The following is a 21,206-nucleotide window of genomic DNA, read 5'->3' as shown; positions in this document are numbered from 1 at the left end:
TCTGGATTTGAGAGAATGCTCCCATTACCTCCTTGTATTTAATTATATCTAAATGCCATATATCTAAATGTAATATCGTGTGACAGCTCTGCTTTTGAAATATTTCTCAAGTCCAGTATAAGGACAGTCTTGTCACATCTGTGGCCCTTGATTCCTTTGAAAATTTCTGACCACCCCACCTGCTACTCTGTGATCAGCCTGCCTTGTGTTACACAAATTAGCCATCTCTTATTAAAGATTTTGCAGTAATTACTCTGCTTTTCCCCACCGAAAACTAAATGAATGTTAAAGTTCATGCTGACAGTCACTGTTCACCTTCCAGCTGCTGTTTCTGCAGGATGGCCCTGTAGATCGAGGAGGGTGGGGGAGGGGGTTGCCATAGCCACCTGTGAAGATAGGCCAGACTTGGCATTAGCTGCTGACAGCCCTGAACTTATCACCCACTTTTAATGCTGGCATGAAGGAAGAGGCCGTGAGTAAAACTCACATGTCTTGTGAGGGAAAAGAAGTTCCCTGTGCTGCTGCTGAGGGTGGAAGTGTGCTATTGAGCCTGAGCAGAATATGTTTAATGTTTGTGGTGGTCTTCCATCTGTGGTAAGGTGAGGGTATTGAAAGTGTGACGAGGATTCCAACATATTCCTTTGAAGAAAGTATGTGAAGAATGTAAAGGGGACCAATAATAGCTGCCATTTATTGTTTCTATTGTAGGTAATATTAATCATAGTTTAGTTGTGAAAATCATTTGCCTCTTAAAGATGTTGATGGCAGTAATCCTTGGAAAAGGGGTTTAAAACACCTATACTTGAAGTCAAAGGACGATAGGAAAATTCATCCCGTGCTCTCTCCCCATCTACAGTGGTGTCCTTACCTGAATTGAGATGCAGCACAGGAGGGACTCTGGGAGATCTGTTAGGAGGAGAACCTGCAATCAACCAACACACAGTCACCTGCCTGATTAATGGCTGCCGAGACCTGACCCAGTTCTGAGTTCCTCATTGAGGCGAGGGCTTTCAAGGTGTCTTCCAACATAAACTAGGCATGGTGTGGAAATACGGGCTGAATATCCTTTATCTGAAAAGTTTGGGACCAGAAATGCTTCAGATTTTGGAGTGGTTTTGTTATTAGTTGTGGGGTTGATTTATTTGGTTTAGGGATATTTGCATGGATTTTTCTAGCTGAGCATTCCTAATCCAAAAGTTCAAAAGCTGGAATTATTCAGAATTGGAAATTTGATGATCACAGACAGGGGATGTTGGGAATGGACAAGCGCCGGATGCTGTCTAAATGGCATAGGATGCTCCTGCAGGTACCTGGGCTGTTTCTGTTTAGGAGCCAGCCAGACTATGCAAGCACACCTGAACTGCTGGTTTATTCTGAGGGCTTTTTGCAGAGCTGGAAATACTTCACTCTACAACAACTCATATGTTAAACAGTAACTGGGTTACTGCATTTGCATAGGTAAGCAACACTATGCTACCTCAGTACAAGAATAGCCAAAGTGACAGGGGCTGAGAGTCTAGGAGGCAGGTAATGTGAGAGGAGGGCCCAAGCAGAGGTCAGATTCAAGTGAGGCTTTTAGTCTTGGGACCTAGGGGACTCTAGTGAAAATTCTGGTGCTTGGAAGTAAAATATTTCCCAAAATCTGGATGGAGGGTTATTAAGTCTTCTTGCAGGCTGTGGCATGACACTGGTCCTGAGGTTTTCCTAGCAAAGTGCCCAGAAGAACACTTACCGTAGATCTGCCTGAGCACGGAGCGCCTGGCAGACTTTGTGGCCGACATGCCTTTGGATAGACTCTTGGGCGTTCTGCTTACTGACATGGACTTTGGGAACTTGAGTTCCAGTTCCTTCTGCCAAACCTGGAGGAGCAGGGCTGTGCACACTCGGGTACATCTGAGCACATCTCTGGCTCCGAGCTGCTTCAAATGTAGAAGCCGAGACAGGTGCTTCCTGAGTTGGTAGCTGGTAGGTTACAGAGAACAGGCTTTAGGACAGTGCCAAGAGCTATGGGAATGAGACTTGTTTAACTTAACAGGAGGCTCAGGCAAGCTCCCATCCCAGTTTTACTCTTCATGTTGAACATTGAGAGTCAGACTAGGATTCAACTGGGTAAGTCCTAACCTTCCAGCAACCTTAGGTAGGTGGAAATCAGCACCTGCACTGAGGGTATCATGCAAGAGCCAGGAGCTGGATGTTAAGGAGGCTTTCCATCTATGCTTGGTACTCCATTGGGTTTTAAAAAGGGAATAGGTGGTGACTAGACAGAGAAAGGTTTTTTAGTAATGGGGCATTTGTGCCAAAAGATGTGGTCAAATCACCAAGAGTTTGGTTAGCGAAAGGAGCTAAGGCTGAGCTACACTGTAAGGAGCCAGCATTATTAATCATGCTACCTTCCAGGCACCCTCCTCTGGTTTGAGTCCTGGGGAAGCAATCTTAGGACATTCGTTATGACTGAGCATCTTGATGAGATTGATAATGAAACCCAGGGGTTTCTGACCTATCACTGTTGATAAGTTTGCTCTGCTCACAGTGGGGGCACATGGAGTGTTTTAGGAGAGTCACAAAGTGTAAAATGATGACCCTGTTGGGAGGTGAAGCCTGCCTGTGTCAGTAATGATAGCAATGTTAGTGTGTGTGCTGGGTTCTAGATCATATGTACTTGGAAATTTCTCTCTTTTTGTTTCTTCGAGACAGGGTTTCTCTGTGTGGCCTTGGCTGTCTTAGACTCACTTTGTAGATCAGGCTGGCCTCGAACTCAGAGATCCGCCTGCCTCTGCCTCACTGAGTGCTAGGATTATAGGCATGTGCCCCCTCACCCAGCTGTACCTGCGAGTTTAATTGATCTGTGTTGAACCACTTAAAGGCGAGCTTCATTAGTGTTCATCTGTAGCTTTATGATCTATGACTGGTGACCTTACGAAGCGTGACCATCCCCTGCCATGTGACAATACACCAACGACAGGGTAACCTTCCTCAGTCTGCTGAAACAGAAACAAAAATCTCCCTACTGGGCTTTGTGTAGCCCCTCGTGATTTCTTAAAGGCCGGCTTCAGCCAGCTTTCATGATTCTTCCCAGCAAGTTTTAAGCCACAGCATCTCATACTAGAGTTGTAGCACCCTTCTAACAACTCAGCTTCTGGTTGGGATGCCAAGTATCTCCCCTGTTCTCTGCTTTTGGCAGGACTCACCAGGAAGCCCAGGCATTGGCTGGTGCTGTGTGGACTTATTTCAGGCTGCATGTGAACACCTAGCCACTGGATGGGATGAGGCTGCATGAGGGGAACACAGTGGTCCTTGGCATAGGAACAGGCCCCTATCTCCCACTTTCCAAGAGCACATCCCTACTTGGGATTAACTCTGTTCAATAGTTCCTTTCAACCACAGGCCAGAGGTTCTTCCTACTGTCTGTTGCTTATATCAGTAATGTGCTGGAGAAATGCTGCTAAGAGTTGGCTCTGTGTGTTATTTAAAAATCAAGCATTTTCATATCATCGTTTTCCTGCTTAGCTTGTCCACTTGGCTTGGCAGGTAAAACACTTGCCACACAAGCATGAGGACTGTGGTTTGGATTCCCAGCATTCATAAATGCCAACAGGGATGACATTTCTGGAGCAAGCTGAATTCATTTGAGAGACCCTGTTCAATGAATGACGTGAAATATGATGGAACAAGGGCCATCTCCCTCATATACATAAAAATACCCTAAAAAAGCCTGTTAATAAAAATCACAGTCTTAAGACTTGCTTTCTCCAGGCCTAAGGTTCCGTCCTTTCCCTCCATCGTCTTCTAGCTCTTTCCCACCCTGTGCATGTTCCCTACAGAGATAGCCTTCATTTATGAATATCCCAGTGCCAAGTCCTGTCCCCTACACCCTTCACTGTTTAGGCTTGGGGCCAGACACTGTTCAAGAACAGGACTTTGGGATTCTGTTGATAAGCAGAGAACAGGTAAACCAGAATCACTCTGTGTGGCTTCCCATGCCCCCTGAGAGTTGATGTCCCACCTCAGATCTGCACAATAGTGCAGCCCATGAGGACCTGCATAATCACCTGGCCAGGTGGGTGTATGCTGTTCTCCAGGGAATGACTCTGGGCTCATTTACTCTGGACACTTAGTGACAGGACCTGTCAACCTCTGACTCTTCAAAGGAGTCTGACAACAGACTGAGGAGAGACCTTTCGGCTAGGGAGCAGCTGTGGGGCCTGACAGGGTAAGCTCTGCTATTTTCAGCCAAGATGCTTAATGCAAAGTCTACCTGGCCCGTGGCCAGTCGGTGTGCTGGCATGATTTCCTAAATGGAGGAACAGTGGCTATTCCCACGTGTGGCTTGGCATGGAGGTGACCGCCTTAAGGTCAGTACTGGCACCTTCTGCTCTGGAATGTTGGTAAACTGACGACTCGCCGCCTTGTGTCTCAGTTTCCTCATTTCTGGGATGGGTGAGGATAGACCTACCTCATATGGTATTATGAGAATTTGGTAAATGCACACTATGAAGATTATATATTTTGTTTTTGTTTTTTTGAGACAGGGTTTCTCTGTGTAACCTTGGCTTTCCTGAACTCGCTTTGTAGACCAGGCTGGCCTGGAACTCAAAGCGATCTGCCTGCCTGTTCCTCCCCAAGTGCTTTGTGTGCCACTGTGCCCAGCAAATGAACACTGCTCTTAACAATGGCTGTGACTTCCTTTCTCTAACCTCAAACAGGAGTCCAAGGCACCTCTATCTACTGCCATTACTGTGACTGCAGCAAACACAGTTGTAACGGAAGGCAAAGACCCTAGGATGTGGGTCAGTCACAGGTTCAAGGTACTGTCTACTAAAGGTACTAGTAATTTTCCTGAGTGTTTGTGTCTAAGAACATAGGACTCCTGATTCTTGTCTCTACAGCCTCCTGGGGGTGGCTGGAACCATATGAACAGACAGGAACAGACAAAAGGGCACATTCTTTAAGGATCGGATGAGCACAAAGCAGATGGCTTGGCTCTGGGTTATTTGGCTTTGGTACGGTTCCCCAAGGCCTCTGCCTAGCTTGGTTGCTCTGCTCCTTGCTACTACTGTTTCCTTCTGGGCCTCTTCTTTTCCTCCTGATGGTGTCTGGCGTACAGCATATGGAGTTCCAGTGACTTGCTGTTTTGCCACCATCTCCCTGGCATTAAAGGCCACATACCTCCACTGAGCCTAGTGGGGCCAGCCCTTCCTTGGGTTGTCACCGAGGAAAGGCTTCATTTGGATAGAGTGGAGACTGCAGTGCGAGAGGAACTCCACCCACTCTAGAGGCCCCAGCTTCTAGGCCCCAACTCAGTCTAAGTGTGATGGTGGCTCAGATAGGCTTATGTGTTTCAAGCACAATAATCTTGTGTATCCAGGCACTGGTTTGGGTATTTGTAGAATGACTAATTGCTGGGTTAGAGATTTATAAAAAGAATCTATGTGGAACCAGTGAAGTGACTGGCTGCATACAGGTATCTGTCACCAAGCTCAATGACCTGTGTTTGATTCTCAAGACCCACACGATAGGTAGGAGAGAACCAGCTTTTGCAAGTTGTCCTTTCACAGACACATACACACAGGATAAATGTTTAAAAAAAAAATTGTTTTTGCTTTTTTGTGACAGGGTTCCCCTGGCTGTCCCGGAACTCTCTTTGTAGACCAGGCTGGCCTCGAACTCACAGAGATCTGCCTGCTTCTGCCTCCCGAGTGCTGAGATTAAAGGTATGTGCCACCACCGCCTGGCACTGGAATGGTTTTTAAAAAGATCCTGCATGTGGTGCATCAGAGTTTACCAAGCATGTATCTCACTGAAGCGGCCTATCATAAGCCTGAGGTGCAAGGGTTGATACATCCCACCACACAAATGGGAAAGCTGAGGGTCACCTGAGGCCCAGAGATTTGCCTAAATCAGGTAACTGTCAAAGCTGCAGCAGAAAACTGGGCTGTGTGACTGCAAACCAGGGTTTTTCTTTACTGCCCTGTCCTGGGCACTTTTCTGTGTATACAAATCTTCCATTTTATTAAACCATGTACAGTGTGGGAGGGAGAGGGATTCATGCTATGGGAAGCCTTCATCCAATTGCCTTTATCCTGAACCTAGAACTCACTGGAACACATCAGATAGCACAGGGTGTCACAACAGCAGAAATGCGGCTGACTGCAGCTCCTTGTTCCCCTACCTTCGCCACGCTCGCTGGATGACTGCTGCTGCCTTGTTCTTTCTTCGAAACAGCTCTTTCCTGCTTCGCTCCCTCTGGATTATCTGCAGGCGCTGCTCTACAGGAAGAAGGTGAATATTCACACTCTGTCCGGGTGGGGTGCCATGAGCCACATCACTCTCTGGAGATGTCCAGCTGTCCTCGCACAGCTTCTTGCATGCTGATCTCAACTCTTCTGTGCTGAGTGGCAAGTCTGAGGAGTCCCCTCCTACAAGCTTGTTCTGTGTCACTTTGTTTCTTGGTGGGCAACGGTGGAGAGGACTCTGTTCAGCATAGGCAACTTCCCCCTTGGCACTGCCAGGCCGGCTGGAGCCAGCTGGGGAGCACCGGTCTCTGAGCTGGTGGGTGCATCTTTTCTGGGAAGCACCCCTGGGCCTGGGTGCCCTGTCCTGCTTCCTGCTGGGCTTCCTGGGGCTGTCCTGCTGGGAAGCACTTACACCTGCAGGGCTGGAGTCCTTTCCTTTCTCAGCAGTCTGGGCTGACCCAATGGACAAGGGTTGCCTGGTTCTGCCTGCACCCTCCTCACACCTCTGTGGCTCGACATTGGTCTCACCTCTGCACTTTTCCACAGAGGATGCTCCCTGATGCCTGCAGCCATCACCGCCTTTGCAGGATCTAAGGTGCACACAGGCAGAAGGGCCTCTGCAGTGTTCCCTGGGTGTTTCTTGGGTAGACAAGGAAAAAGTAGAATAACAGTCAGTGTCTAAAACTTTCAGGTGAGGGCAGTTCAATTCACTTGTTGACATGACAGATGCAGACACATCCATTAGCATTACAGTAACCATGGCAATGTGATCAGAACAAAACTCATCTTTTCCTTCTAGCAACCTGATGGGTTAGGCAGCCTGAAACATTCTGTCACTCCTTAGAATATCAGGAACACCCTTTTAAAAGGACTCTCCTGCCTTCCAGGAAATACAGGGATTCTGGAGGCTGAGAGGGAAAAACTGAAAGGCAGAATGATGAGGGTGTGAACTGACTGCACCACCACCCCGTGGAGCAGGTAAGGGTGTCTTATTAGATAGTTGGCTGTGCGGAAACAAAGCTTTGCAGGCAGAATGTTAACTGGGTGAAGACCCTGCCAGCAGCCAGAGCTCCTGAAAGGCTGTACCTCTGGGAAGTAACAATCCACATTAAATTGTGCTTGCCAGCACCAGTGGATGAAGATGTGTCTCAAGCTAGACTCCGAATTGGTAGAGTCTCTTCTGTAAATTTGAAACCAGACTTGTATTCACTGTGGATTCAGTGTGTATTTCTTAATCGTAGGAGACATTAATTAAGACAAAATAATTAAGATAAACTGGTCTCAGGATGAGGTATCCCAGGACATCCACTAAAGCATATGCAATATTGCTTTTGTGTGGCATGTCCTCAACTAAAAGCATACAGAGAGGAGGTCTTCTGAAGATGACATCTTGGTTCAAAATTATAAAATGTACAAGGGCACAGTCTGTCTTGAACAACAATTAATATACACATGACAGGATTAGGTCTCCTGAAAGCTTGGTAAACACACATGAGATTAAAAATATGCCAAAAGTATGTTTGGAAAGGTAAATGAAACACAGAAATCGAAAAACTTATTTTCAATGAAAAGAGCACCAATGTAAACATCAGGAAAGAACTTGCATTTTCGAAAAGGTGGAGTTGACACATGCTTCCTCGAAGGACATGGAAATGCAGAATAAAATTATACCATCCATAGGACATGCTGAGCTAGCAAGGCAGGAATAAAACAACCAAGATCTAGGAGGCTCTAGTGAGCCAACTGATGAAGAAGGCCCTTGCGGGTCAGAGGTCCACAAGTCAATCCTTCAGCCTAGCACCTGCTAAGAAGTGTCCTTTGGGGGCAAAAAAGTTTCCTTTGGGATTGGGACCCTGGAAAGCCACGCCCAAGGAGACAAGGAGATCTGGCAGCAACATGACACCTGCAGGTCCTCAGGTCTTGAATTGTTAGTCCTCCCACTGTCAAGCTTCAAGTTACCCTTTTTTATTTTATTTTATTTTTTTTTACTTTATTAATTACACTTTATTCACTTTGTATCCCCCCATAAGCCCTTCCCTTCTCCCCTCCTGGTCCCACTTTCCCTCCCCCTTCTTCAAGCATGCCCCTCCCCAAGTCCACTGATAGGGGAGGTCCCCCTCTGCTTCTAATCAGGAGTGGCTGCATTGTCATCTTCTGTGGCCTGGTAAGGCTGCTCCCCCCTCAGGAGAAGGTGATCAAAGAGCAGGCCAATTATATCAGTGGGCAGTTAGTTCTCAGCCAGAAATATAGAGACTCATGAGTCAGCAGAGCAATAGCAAGTGAGAAAGAGTACACATATATTACATATATATGTATATATACATATAGAGAGAGTACACATTGCCATATATCATGTATGAGAGCATATACTGTGGTGATTTGAAGGAGAATGGCTCCCATAGGCTCATATATTTGAACACTTGGTCTCCAGTCTGGGAAAGGTTAGGAGGGGTGGCCTTGTTGGAAAACATGTCACTGAGGCTTTGAGGTTCCCAGTTAGCTCTCTCTGCTCCAGCACCATGGCTGCCTTCCTGCCTGCTGTCATGCTCCCAGCATGATGGCCATGGACTCACCCTCTGAAACTGTAAGCCTCAATAAACTCTTGTGAGTTGCCTTGCATGGTGTCTATTCATAGTGTGTCACAGCTCTAGGTCACCTGGAGAAGTCCAACTAGCAGCAGCGTGATTACAGGACAATGCTTATCAGAAAGTGAGGAAGTAGGTAGTGTTCAAGGTCGGAGGCCACTAATCCTAATTCTTTGCAGTCCACAGCAGACCTGGCTGTTTTCGCAGTATCCCTGAGCCACCGTGCTTCAGAATAAGGCTGGCATGCTCTGCCCTGCCCTGTGCAGTCACCCAAAGTCTGCAGAGCAGCACCTCAGCAGAGCAGTGCTGTCCACCTGAGGCTCCAGGGCGTCAGTGTCATTCAGTGGCGCACACACTCCTGGGTGATCAGTGTGTGCACACAGCTGGAGGCAAGAACACGGCAGTGCGCTCCTCAGCCTTGCTTGTTAATCCAGCACGGCTGGGACGTAGGGTATGCTCCAGATCCTGTCTGCCAAATGAATGCATGAATGACTGGGGAACTGAGCAGAAGATCATCCCTGCCACAAAAATGGGTTTCTGTTACAGCAAACCCAGTGAAGACTTTCTGTCTTAGGGCTGGTAACTTTTGTTTTACTTCTGGATCTCCAGGCCCAGCTACTTCTACCCAACTATGTATTCACCTATTTTGTAGTGCCAGACATCCTGTGAGGTACTGGGAACACAAAGCACTAGACACAGTTCCTGTTATAAGAGACTGTGCTGGGTGGGGATGGCTTCAAGCCTGTGCAATGTGACTGTGGAGTGTCACCCACTCAGAGGAGGAGCTGAATTCTCACTCTTAAATCTTTGCTCAAGAACAGAATGTGGCAGAAGTGATGTGAAAGTTCTGGAGTGTACAATTTCAGGCCTTGCAACTTCTGCCTTTTCTTTAAGCACTAATGAAGATGATGGAATATACCTGGGAATGACAGGCAAGAAAGAAGTGATCTGGGTTCCCTTAGCCATCAGCAGCACTAGTTGCCAGACATACTGAAGAGGCCACTTTGGCTTGCCACCCAGTCAACCCTGCCTCTAGCAGTCATACGAGTGAGCCCAAAGTGACCCAGTTAGTGACTGCCCAGCTAACTCATAACACTTTGAGAAACAGAATTGCTCTTTTAAGCCACTTGGTTTTGAGGTTGTCTTTTATGCCACAAACAATAACTGACAGAACCCTCAGAAAGAGGTGCTGCCTTAACAGAGACCCCTGACATTGAGTTTGGGGCTGGCTGTACAGAAACTGCTAGGGCAATGGAGAGACCATAGTGAAGCAGGGAGAACAGGAATGGATTGCCACCAGAGTGTGGAGAAGGGTAAACCTTGTTTTTAAGGGCAGAATACCTGAAGCACAGTCCCTGCAGTAACTTAAGAGATAAGACACTACCTAGTCAACTTGGAGATACTGCTCAGAGTACTGCTCAGTATACTGCTCAGACCACCTGTGGTCTCCTGATGGGATGAAGAAGTAGTGACTGCTTTAAAAACTGAAGATGATGAGGTGTGGGGGGAAAGAATTAATTGTAAAGAATGAATTGAAAACAGACTATAGAGAGAAAAAAATAAAGGTCTTAGGATGTGATGGGTAAGACCTGGAGTCAGAGAGAAAGAGAGAGACAGCCCTACAGTCTGTGGATAAAGATCAAGCCAAAAGTGTGGCTGCACTTCCCTTTATTGGGAAAATATTTAAAATGGAACATTTGAGATTTTTAAGACTCTGAGAGCATCTTTTCAGAGAATTATGTGACACGCAGGAAGCCTGTTGAAATGGATTCTGCATAGAATGACTTCCTGGGATATTCACATCACAGAGGTCACTGTGAGCTTGAAATGGGAAGACAGTTTAAAATAAAGAGAAGCCCAGGGAATCAGATTTTCTGTGGGCAGAAGCAGGCTGAGGAAGCTACTCTGCTTCAGACTTGGGCTATTTCTTAGGAAAAGGAAGGACTTCTCAAGAGTAGGACAAGAGGGTACAGGGAGCCACGGAGGAGTCAGGAGGGGTCCTGTTCTGGCCTCTGCAGGGCAAGGGCCCTGCTGATGTGGCCAGCAGGCTTTCTGAATTGCTATGAACTTTGGCTGGCTATGCCTCCCACTCTACCTTCAGCTGTGGCTGTTCTGTTCTCACATCACTGATGACATTCAGGCATGTGGGATAATACATCCTTATTGGTTGGTATTTGAACTGGAAGAGTCCCACTCTGTGAGTCAACACATCTGGACTTCAAGTCTGATGTAATCGTTGGGATGATAGTTGGGGTTAGAAACAGGAGTAAGAATATTTCTCCTGTCAGAAACACACGAAGAAGCCGTGAGAGAATGGAGATGTGGTAGACTACTCAATAGCCAGAAGTTTCTCTCATCCCAGAGTGAAGGTGGGAGCCTCTTGTCACACTGCTTAGTGTGGATTGGTCTCTAACTCTGGCTGATCCACAGAGCTAGTGTGTACATTCCGTAGCCTGTTTCTCAAGAGGTCTTACAGCCTCTGCATTTGTTTCTTGAGAACAATGTGTAGCAGTGTGTAACAATGTGTAGCAAGCTCCACTTGAGCTTGTTGGAGGATGGAAGGGCATGGAACAGTCACAGAATCCTAAATGACAGCAGCTCTGGCTGCCACATGTGAGGCTGCCTACTGAGATGATGAAATTCAAGCTGCTCTCTCCCTGAGGGAAGCCACAAGGGCAGGACCTTTGCAAGCGTTCTAAGGAACTGCTAAACCACAGAATCCTAGGAAATGATGACTTGGTGTTCTAAGCAACTTCGTTTTAGTGTGGCGTGTCACACACAGCAATAAATGACAAGAGCAATCTTATATTTGTAGATCTTGCATTCTGGTGGGAAAAGCAGACAAGAAGGCCAGCGATAACAGTGAAGATGATCTTCAGGAATAGGGGAGGCTAGGGGAGGCTAGGGGAGGCAAGGGGAGCATAGAACACGGACGTATGGCATTGTTTAGAGAGGTGATGTGGCTGTGTCAAAGAAGCACTTTTTATTCACACAGAAACAGAAAACATCAACTAAGGCCCTAAGAAAGAACTTAGAGAATTCAACGTGGCTGCCACATTATGGGCAATAACCATTGGGTGCCAATTACATTGGGACTTTCTTTGGACCACCAACTATGAAATAATAACACGGAACCCTTTTATTAATGTGAAAGCTTGGCCCTACCTTAGGCTTGTTCCCCACTAGCACTTATCACTTAAATTAATCTGTTTATACCAATCCACATTCTGCCACGAGGTTCATTACCTCTTCTCAGTCCCTTAGTGTCTGTTTCTTCCTTCAAGTCTGGCTAGCGAATCTTCTCTCTCTGGTTCCTTCCCAGAGTTCCTATCTCTGCCAGAAGTCCTGCCTATCCTCTCCTGCCTCCACTTTTGGCCAGTCAGCTCTTTAGTAAACCAATCAGAAAATGAGGGAAGTGTATGTTTACAAAATATGATGTAGGTGCTGAGCAATTAGAATAACAAAACCAAAATCTGGACAAAACCAAAATCTGGTGGAAAAGAATTAACAACTGACTATACAAAGACAACCTTCACACAGTGCACAAGGTCACCCCAACAATGGGCACCTCGTTGGTGCCAGCTGACAACATCAGTAAATAAATAAAACACCACACTACTTGAGGTTTGCAGTACTGATAGAATCCCAGAAACATTTATGAATCGTTAGATTAGAAGTTTGGCTTAATATGAATACTGATTACTAAAGATTTGTGAGACCTGGGTGAGAATAAATCTGATAGATTGTTTTATTTCTGACCATAACTACCTTGTAAGGCAAGGTAGACTCCAATTTTGTAGCTAAGTTAATTGAGGTCCAGAGAAACAGATTGGATTATCCAAACCCTAAGCAACAATGAGATCTCAGACAACTTTTCATAATAATTTATACTAAGATATTGTTTGCTTTTCATAACACTGCATCAGCAGTTGTCTGTAAATTTGGGGAGGTTTTCATCACTTTCTAATTCAGAAGAACAGTTCAAAGTGCTTAAATTGCTTTGTGCAAACACTGTGGGCCACGATGAATAGCTACTTTCCTTCTGGGAGTCTGGACTTATATACACTAAGCAAAGCCACCTCTGTAAATCACCGAGTCCTAGACTCCAAGGAGCTCTTTTGGAAGACAAAGCTTGTGAGGCTGGCCACTACAACTTACTGCTCAAGTAACTAAGTGTGTGTGTGTGTGTCTCCCAGGAGAGAATTTCTGGAAGGGTTTCCTCCATCTTGGCTGATTTTGTGTTGGTTATTGTAACAGTATATCACAACTCTGAGTACAAGTATACTCCTGAATCTTGTGAGTTTCTCTCACCAACTGACCAAACCAAAGAATCTTGGGGACTTTTAACACCAAATTAACTACAAACAGGATAAATAAAAAAACCAGTAAGACATGTCAAACTTTTGGAAAGTAAAGAAAGAAAAAAAAAAAGAAAAAGAGAAAGTAAAGCAGCATCTTGAAAACAGAAGAGCGGCATACTACCCAGGAATGTGCCCGAGGAGGGCCAATGTGAATGACAATGACTTTATCTCAAAGCAAGGAGTCCATAAGGAAGTGCCATATGTGATAAAAAGAACTGCCAAGCTTGGTGTCTAGGTCTGGTTCACTGACTCCTTGCAAATGTGATAACAACAAAAGAGAGAGAGAGAGAAAAAGGGGAAAATTCCAAGACTATGTTGCTGGTAGAACTACCCTCAATGATTAGCTAGAGAACAAAAAAGAGAAGAGTAGGGATTTTCTTAGAGCATGAGGAAGAAGGGAGAGCAACAGAAGGACAGAAATATGTGCCTTTCTTTATGAATTTTATAACTTATATTTGATGGTTGAAATTAAAACAATAACAGCTGATCTTCAACTGTTTAAGTGATCTATTTTTATTATTTAAAAATTAAGTGTCTATGTGTATCAGTGGGATGGGGGTGTGTAAATGTGCGTGCCAGTGCCCGTGGAGTCCAGACAAGAGTCAGATCTTGTGGAGTTGGAGTTCCAGGTGACTGGAAACAACCTGATGTGGGTAGCCCAGCAATGACTTTACAAGTGGTCGGGAAGTGCCGGTGCTTCACTCAGTGGTTACTGTGTTGATGTCAGCAGATGGAAGCAAGTTACATACATAATGCCCTGAGCTACAGTGCCAAAAACTAGACAAAAGAAATAAACTCAGAACGCTACAAATCAGTTAAGCTAGAATCCTAAACGATTCTAGTAAACTATAAGCAAGAAAAAGAAGCAGAAGACTGCGAACCAGAGGAAACAAACAGCACAAACCACATCATGGCAGGCCTTGGTACTACCGTAATAACTGCCAGGCAAAAAGCCCAGATCACACAGGCCACACTTACCATTTGGCTTTCTGGAGGCTGTTCCCTGAAGGTCTGAGGAACATTCCTTGTGGGAGGCTCGGCCTGGACACTGGCCTGGAGACTGTCTGCTGTGCTCTGAGTCAGGGCTCTGGACTGTGCGGCCAGCAGGTGGCTGTTTGTTAGGGGCTGCATTCTGCATGCTGGGCTCATTCTGGGGGCTGGGTGGACAGGGGAAGACTTGGGGTTTGGAGGAATCTGTGCTCAGTAGCCCTTTTTGCTGTTCAGCTTCCTTCCGCTTGTTTTCTTCCTCCCGTTTTCTGGAAACAAGCCAAAGGGGAAACTGTCAAAAGGGTCTCACCTGCTTCAGGATCCTCAAGATGGCCTGAAATGTTGCGAGGAGCTAGCACACCACGAATGGATATGGAAATGTACTTTCTGGGATGCGTCTCTTTCTCCACATACAATAGCAACCACCTCCTTATACCAGGCCTTGTAGAATGTAGCCGAAAACCATCACAGAGATCAGCCTGCACTGCTTAGAAACACGGCCTAACCAGGTCACTGGACTGTTCTTGGAGTTTACCAAAACTCCACCCCTTTCTCTCCCACTCCAGAAAGCACAGCAGAATGCCACTAAGGACCAAAGTCACAGAGATTGCCTGAATCTGCTCTACTTGTAAAACAGCATCACAAACAGCCACGATGGCATGGGAAAGTCACAGCTCCAGCCAAGGAACCAAGCAGAAACACTGTATATGAGACCTCTGCGATGATCTTCAAAACCATACAGTGCATCAGTGGCTCAGCTCAGCCTCTGAGCAACAGTACAAAGGAGACTGGCAGGAGAGGCCATGTCTAGAGACCAGCAGCAAGGGAAGAGCTTAGGTACTGGCTCTTCACATGTTAATGGGCCAAATCACCTGGGACCTTGTGAGTTACACATTTTAATTAACTTGGGTTCTACATTTCACATTTTCTTCAAGAGACTAGGTAACAACTATTGTTGTTCTTCTGGCCTCTCCTGGAGTAAGCAGGCTTATGAGAGGGGAGCCTCGTATGTCACCATAGACTGTGGGAATGAAGGGTGCCCCTCTGTGATGTCACCTTCTGCTTGGTTTACCACAGTTGTGCATGCTTTTTCACAAGCTACCCAACAGTCCACAGAACCAAGACACCAAGCGGGAAGGCCAGAGCTGAGGTAGATCCTGAGCTCCCACACAGACAGTTCAGGCTTCCCTGGGCTGGAGTTTAGAGCAAAGCTTATTTAGATTTCAAGGGACAAAGACAACCCAGCAGACAGATGATTTTAAACTGTGTCAAACTCTTCCTAGGGTCCTTCTGTGTGGAAAAGACTCATTGAGTCTCATCACAGAGAATACGGACAGGAAGGTTGGGATGAGTCCTGTTTTGATTGGCTCTGGTTTTGATACACCTCTGCCAACTGCTGACACCTAAGTGTGCTATACAGCTGCTGTAGACTAGCTTGACAGATATCATAATCAAGGGCTGGGTCCACATACAAGCTAGTAATGACAAACAAGGTGACTGATAGGTGGTAGCGAGTGGACAGTCTGGGACATGGATTACATACATCTCAGAAGAAGCTGGAAACATCTAGGTGGCTGCAGTTCTGCTAAATGATCTAGGCAGGGAGAGGGAGCTTTGTTCTTTATACCGTGCAGAGAAACAAAGTGGCCTTAAGAGAATGGTGCTGATCTTTCCATAGATACATGAGTACGGCTGTCTAGGCTGGCATCTCTGTGGATCTGCATGACAATAAGAGGGGCTCACAAGTGACAAATGAGGTTTTATTGTTTCAGCAGTCACACATTTAAGAAACCAAATGTCTCTACTTAATTTAAGAAGCCACTCTGCAGCCAGGGGACAAGTGCCATTACCAAAGACCTCTAATAAGGGCAAGTCACATGACAAAATGGCAGGCAGCCTGACAAAGGGATGAGACTGTGTAAACATCAAGCAGGCTGCTTTCTGGAGACTTCTTTGGAGAAGGATTGCTGTTTTATTTTTATAGAACTAAATAACCAGAACTAGAAGAAATGACCTATTCATGCGGGTATTTCACTCAGCCTCGGGTATAAGAATATGAAGGTATTTCTTTTTTTAGGAAGTAATGTGGGTTTGTGTTTGTTTGTTTGAGCCAGGGTTTCTCTGTGTAGCCTTGGCTGTCCTGGACTTACTTTGTAGACCACGCTGGTCTCGAACTCACAGTCACCTGCCTGGCTACGCCTCCCTGAGTGGTGGGATTACAGGCGTACACAACAATGCCCTGCTGATGTATTTTTTTTTAAAAATTAAACCTTTAAGTTGTCACAGATATTAAATCCTTGCTCTTCCCAGTCTCCTTGGATCTGCTGGGGTTTAAAAGGGGAAGAAGGGTCCCAGTTCCCATCTTCTACCTCACAGAGCTGAGTCCTGCTGCTCTTTAACCCTGTCGGGGGCTGATTTGCTCATGCTCAACAGGAGGCTGGGAACACGCTGCATGGTTATGTAAGTGCCCAGTGTGCTTGAAGACAAGCGGCCTGTAAATGCTGCCTTGAGCACAACACGCGAATTCAACAAAAGCCTTACAGAGACTTGCAGACGGGGAGGGAGACTGTCCGGAGGCTCTGCGCTGTGATGGGCCATCTGAACTCTCCACTTACAGGTAACCTGGACTAAAAATACCCTAGGTCAGCAAGCACACCTTGGAGTATGTCAGTGATGATGGTTTTGAGAAACAGTTAGACCCTGAGGCCTCTGGTCTAATAAATGCATCAATCTCTTGATGATCTTATTGTAAAGAGGTGACAGGTAGAGGTGGGCCTAGCTGGAGGAAGGAGGTCACTTGAGATGAGCGTTTGAAGCTATATTTTGCCCTGACCCTTCCTGTGCTTTTTCCCTGCTTCTTGGCTACCACACCTTGCCTACCAGGAAGGATGGGTAGCACTGAAACCAAGAGCCAAAAGCTTTCTTCCTTTAAGTTGTTTCTGTCAGTCATTTTGGTCATTAGTAGCACAGAGGTAACTAATACACAGTCCAGTGCTTCCAAATGACAAAGGGGGAAACTAAGGCACAGAAGGCATGTCTAATGTGTAGCCACTGGGCTGTGAATGTGGTCAAACACACGTGTGTGACAATGTCATGTCATAATCTCAAAAAGGTTGGAGCTGGTGAGATAGCTCAGTGGGTAGAGGTGCTTGCTATTCAAGCCTGGCCTCCTGAGTTCAATCCCCGGAACCCACATGAAAGTAGAAAAAGTTATCCTCTGCCTTCCACGTACACACACATACCACATATATACAATATGGGGAAAAAAGACTGTACACTTCCAGAGAGTGCCAAATGACTTCTATGAGGAGGTCCCAGAGCTGCCTTATAGAATATTCAATTGTTGAATATTTATTTATTGAATTCTAATGTACATCACATACTGTAAGGTGCTGGAGATATGGCACATGACACATAGTCCCTGTTCTTAAGAAGCTGACAGTGAAGTTGGGGAACCAGTTCCACATCCTCCTGCAGATAGGGAGGGAGAACTGGATAGATAGGAAGAGTGCTAAGACTGAGGTGTCTACACAGAGATACTGGGGATGCAAGAGGCAGATGCTAATTAGACAGAGACAGGAAAAGACTCCTTATGAAGTATGTAAAAATAGGAGAGGAGCAATCAAAGAGGTTATTCCAGGCTGGGGGAAGAGCAGGAGCAAAGACTTGCAACCCAACTCTCACCCAGGTTTTGACTTAGAATTCATCTAAGACTAGAATTTCCCTCTGAGAGGTGGAAGTGCACCCCCACCCCCACCCCGGTAGAGATGACAACTGAGCTGGAAAGTTTCCAGTGCTGAGAGCTGATTACTGCAGGAGACAGAGAAGGCTTGGCTGTAACCTTTCTCGTGGCTGTTGCTTGGTATTCAGGTCTCAGATCCTACCTCTTCATTATTTCTGAGTAACAGTTGAAGTAATATTTGGTCTTTTATTTCTTCCACAGGGAATAAGAAAATGTTAAAAATGTTGTGTGTCTGGGAACTCTGGCTTATAGAATGTTAGAGCTGGAAGGACCTCAGAATGGTAATTCAGTCCAGTTAAAAGAAAATGAGCCACTTTGATAAGAGTAAAAAAGCTGTAGCTCCTCTTTCCCCAAAATGGAATATGCTCTTGACATATGAAATGCTGTATATGGTCTTAGAGCATTCCTAGAACCTTGAAGCCCATGTGATTAAGGAAACTTCTTTTCATGTACTGATGGGAAATTGAGGCTCTGAGGAGTTGGGTTGTGTAAAGAAGGCACAGAAGTAACTCCTCATGGCTTAGATGACATTGTCAGCCAAACAGTGAAATGCAAAGCCCAGCCCTGAAGAGCTAGGGATGTTAAGGGAAGTAGGCTGCAACAAGATCTATTATAAAAGCAAAGAGTGTCTGTGGTGGGAATGGGAGTGACCTAAGAACTCCTTTAGCTTGTGAGAAAATATTTATACTTTTCTATTTGGCTTTGAGGGGTAGCTTCAAGGAAAAAAACTTCTGGGGCCTAAGGAGCTGGGTCAGCTGCTCAAAGTGTGCACTGCTCGTGCGTAGGACCTGAGTTTGCTTCCCAGCATCTAATCAGATAGCTTACAACTGCCTGTAACTCACACCTAGGGGGATGCTATGCTTCTCTAGTCTCCGAAGGCACTTGTAATCACATGTACATATTCACACACACACACATAATTAAACATGACTTAACAAAAATAAAAACTATTAGATAGAAACCTCCATTGATGAAATGTGCTGTCTTGGGAGAGACAAAATTCTTCATCATTTGATTTTTTTTGAGGACACAGAACTCCTCTTATAGAAAGGACTTGAGCTTGAACTGGGTGGCCAGCCTGGACTTACTTGTGTAATTCTACAGGGCCCTCTCAGTCCATACAAGCTAGAAGGAAGCCCCGGTCTCTCAATTTGAGATGGCTGACCATCAAGTCTGAAGGTGTGTGGGCACTGTATCAGAGAGAAAAGGGACCTGGAGACAATGCTGGTATTCAGGAGGGACAGACTATAAGTATAGAGTGCTGTTCCAGGGATCTATTGTGTTTTCAGGTGACCATAAGATGGCAAAGTGAAGATGCCCAGTGGGCAGTGGAAGACACAGAATTAGAGTTTCAGGAGGTAATGGTGGGAGACTGATTAAGAGGTTTGATAGAGAGGTGATCTAATTAAAAATAATTTTTTTGAGGAAGGGTCTGTATTCAATGTTGCCTAGACAGGTCTTGAAGCGCTGGACTCATATGACCTTCTGCATCAGCCTTGAGTAGATGGAACTATAGATGTGTACTTCTGTTCTGGCTCTAATCTAATTTTTAAGAATGGGTACACTTTCAATAGAAGTCTGAAGAATAGTGCTGAGCTCAGTGTGGAGAGCTCAGCACTACTATTTAAAAGATGGAGGAAGGGAGAGTAAGTGAGATAAGAGAGCAAAATAAAAGCCTCTAAAAAGAGGCTTCAAAAAAAGACAGGGTGATTGACATAAACAAGGTTCTGCCTAAGTCTGATTTCCACTCCATGCTCTGGCAGGTAAATTATACTGTGTTTATTTTGGCAGCGACATAAGCAATGTCCTGTGAGTTATGAAGTGCTTTTAAATAAGTTTGGGTATTTCTTAAATATGACTTTCTAAAATACCTCTCAGAAAATATATACGCAATCTTGTCTCTCCCAACTTCACCATGAATTAGAGATTACTTTCCTTTGTGTTTAATGAGTCCCTTTCACCTGCTCACTTTACAGAGGCGATCCTGATGTCCAAACATGGGTAGATGAGAAGTGGACATTGAGCTAATGTCATGTGTCTGGCACACACCACCTTCAGATGCAGCAGCAGAATTCTGGGTTTTATTTCTTAAAGCAAAATCTCGAAGACAAATTGAACAATGACTCGGGCTTTAAGAAGCAACTTTTGAGAAGTGAGACAAATGAGAGCAGTCTCCAAGAGCTTCACCTGGGGGTCTATATAGTGATGATTGCGGGAGGTGGGGTTCCACACAGGGATGAGTGTGGAAGAGGCAGGGTTCACACAGGGGTGAGTGCGGAGGAGGCGGGGTCCACACAGGGATGAGTGTGGAGATGGAAGTTTATTCAGTGATGAGTGCAGCAGTAGAGGTCTATACATCGGTGATTGCAGGAAGCGGGGGCTATACAGTGATGAGTGGGGGTCTATACAAGGGTGACTGCAGGAAGCGGGGTCTACACAGTGCTGATTGTGGATGTGGGAGTCTACAACAAATGAGTGACGTCTGTAAATGAGGAACAGGAGACACTGCAGCTGTCGGTTTGTTACGTTGCAGTGTGATCACAAGTAAGCCCAGCTGCCATTTATGTGTTCCCAAATGTTAACTTCAGAAGCTGAAAATTAAAACCCTCATTGGAATAACAATGAGAGAGAGTTGGTTTGGCATATTCTAAAGTCTCCTTGCTGTTTCAAGCCTCTGGACTAGGATACTGAACGTTAGGAAAATATAAAACTGTGAAGTACAATCCTGTTGAAGAGTGCCAATGTTTTACACCATTCTTTGTACAGGAGATACCAGAAGTCAGTTCTTAGTCCCTAGCTCTGCACTGACTCACCAGTATGTTCATCCAAACTTGTGGTCCCTCTGGGAGAGGAAGAGGAGGCTCCCAGTGAAGACTTGGGAGTCTCCACAGACCTGAATAATGCCCCCAAATCTGGTAGTCTACCTCATGACCTCTCACAGATGAAGAAATCAAGGGCCAGAGAGAAACGCTGTCTTTGATCAGTACATCACAGTAAATCTCAAAGGCTTTGAAGTCAGCCATCCTCCCACTCTGCTAACCCTCTTATTCCTCTGCGAAGGAGTACAGGAAGAACTCAAGCCTCTACAATTGAAGCAGAATGGTTTGGATGAATACATCCCCTTTTGTGACATATAATGCAGCCATGCTGCCTTTGGAGAGTGGTACTTCATATTCAGGTGTATACGATTGAATTATGAAGGACTCTTACATATTACACTGGAATTTATGGAACCATCAATAGGAGGAAATACAGTAGTCCTTCTGTATGGTTTTGTTGCTTTTAGTTTGTTTCCCAC

At 45.6% G+C, this 21,206-nt stretch overlaps 1 protein-coding gene across 7 annotated transcripts in view; it reads right to left on the bottom strand.

The window, feature by feature from the left end:
* Nucleotides 1–21,206, bottom strand: part of Invs (inversin) — a 140,897-nt gene that overhangs the window by 3,389 nt on the left and 116,302 nt on the right. For 5 of the 7 annotated variants that reach the window (XM_021654105.2, XM_060379888.1, XM_060379887.1 and 2 more), the window contains 4 exons: nt 14,158–14,435; nt 6,170–6,872; nt 1,733–1,962; nt 869–922 (listed from right to left, as the gene is read on the bottom strand). In XM_021654105.2, the coding sequence (XP_021509780.1) occupies nt 869–922; nt 1,733–1,962; nt 6,170–6,872; nt 14,158–14,435 (1,265 nt within the window). The remainder of the gene's footprint in view (nt 1–868; nt 923–1,732; nt 1,963–6,169; nt 6,873–14,157; nt 14,436–21,206) is intronic. The other 2 variants (XM_021654107.2, XM_021654108.2) reach the window with 2 other exon arrangements.

The sequence above is a fragment of the Meriones unguiculatus genome, chromosome 3, assembly GCF_030254825.1.
Source record: "Meriones unguiculatus strain TT.TT164.6M chromosome 3, Bangor_MerUng_6.1, whole genome shotgun sequence".
NCBI lineage: Eukaryota > Metazoa > Chordata > Mammalia > Rodentia > Muridae > Meriones > Meriones unguiculatus.
The sequence above is the reverse complement of the archived record's forward strand: the minus strand, read 5'-3'. Positions and strand labels throughout refer to the sequence as shown.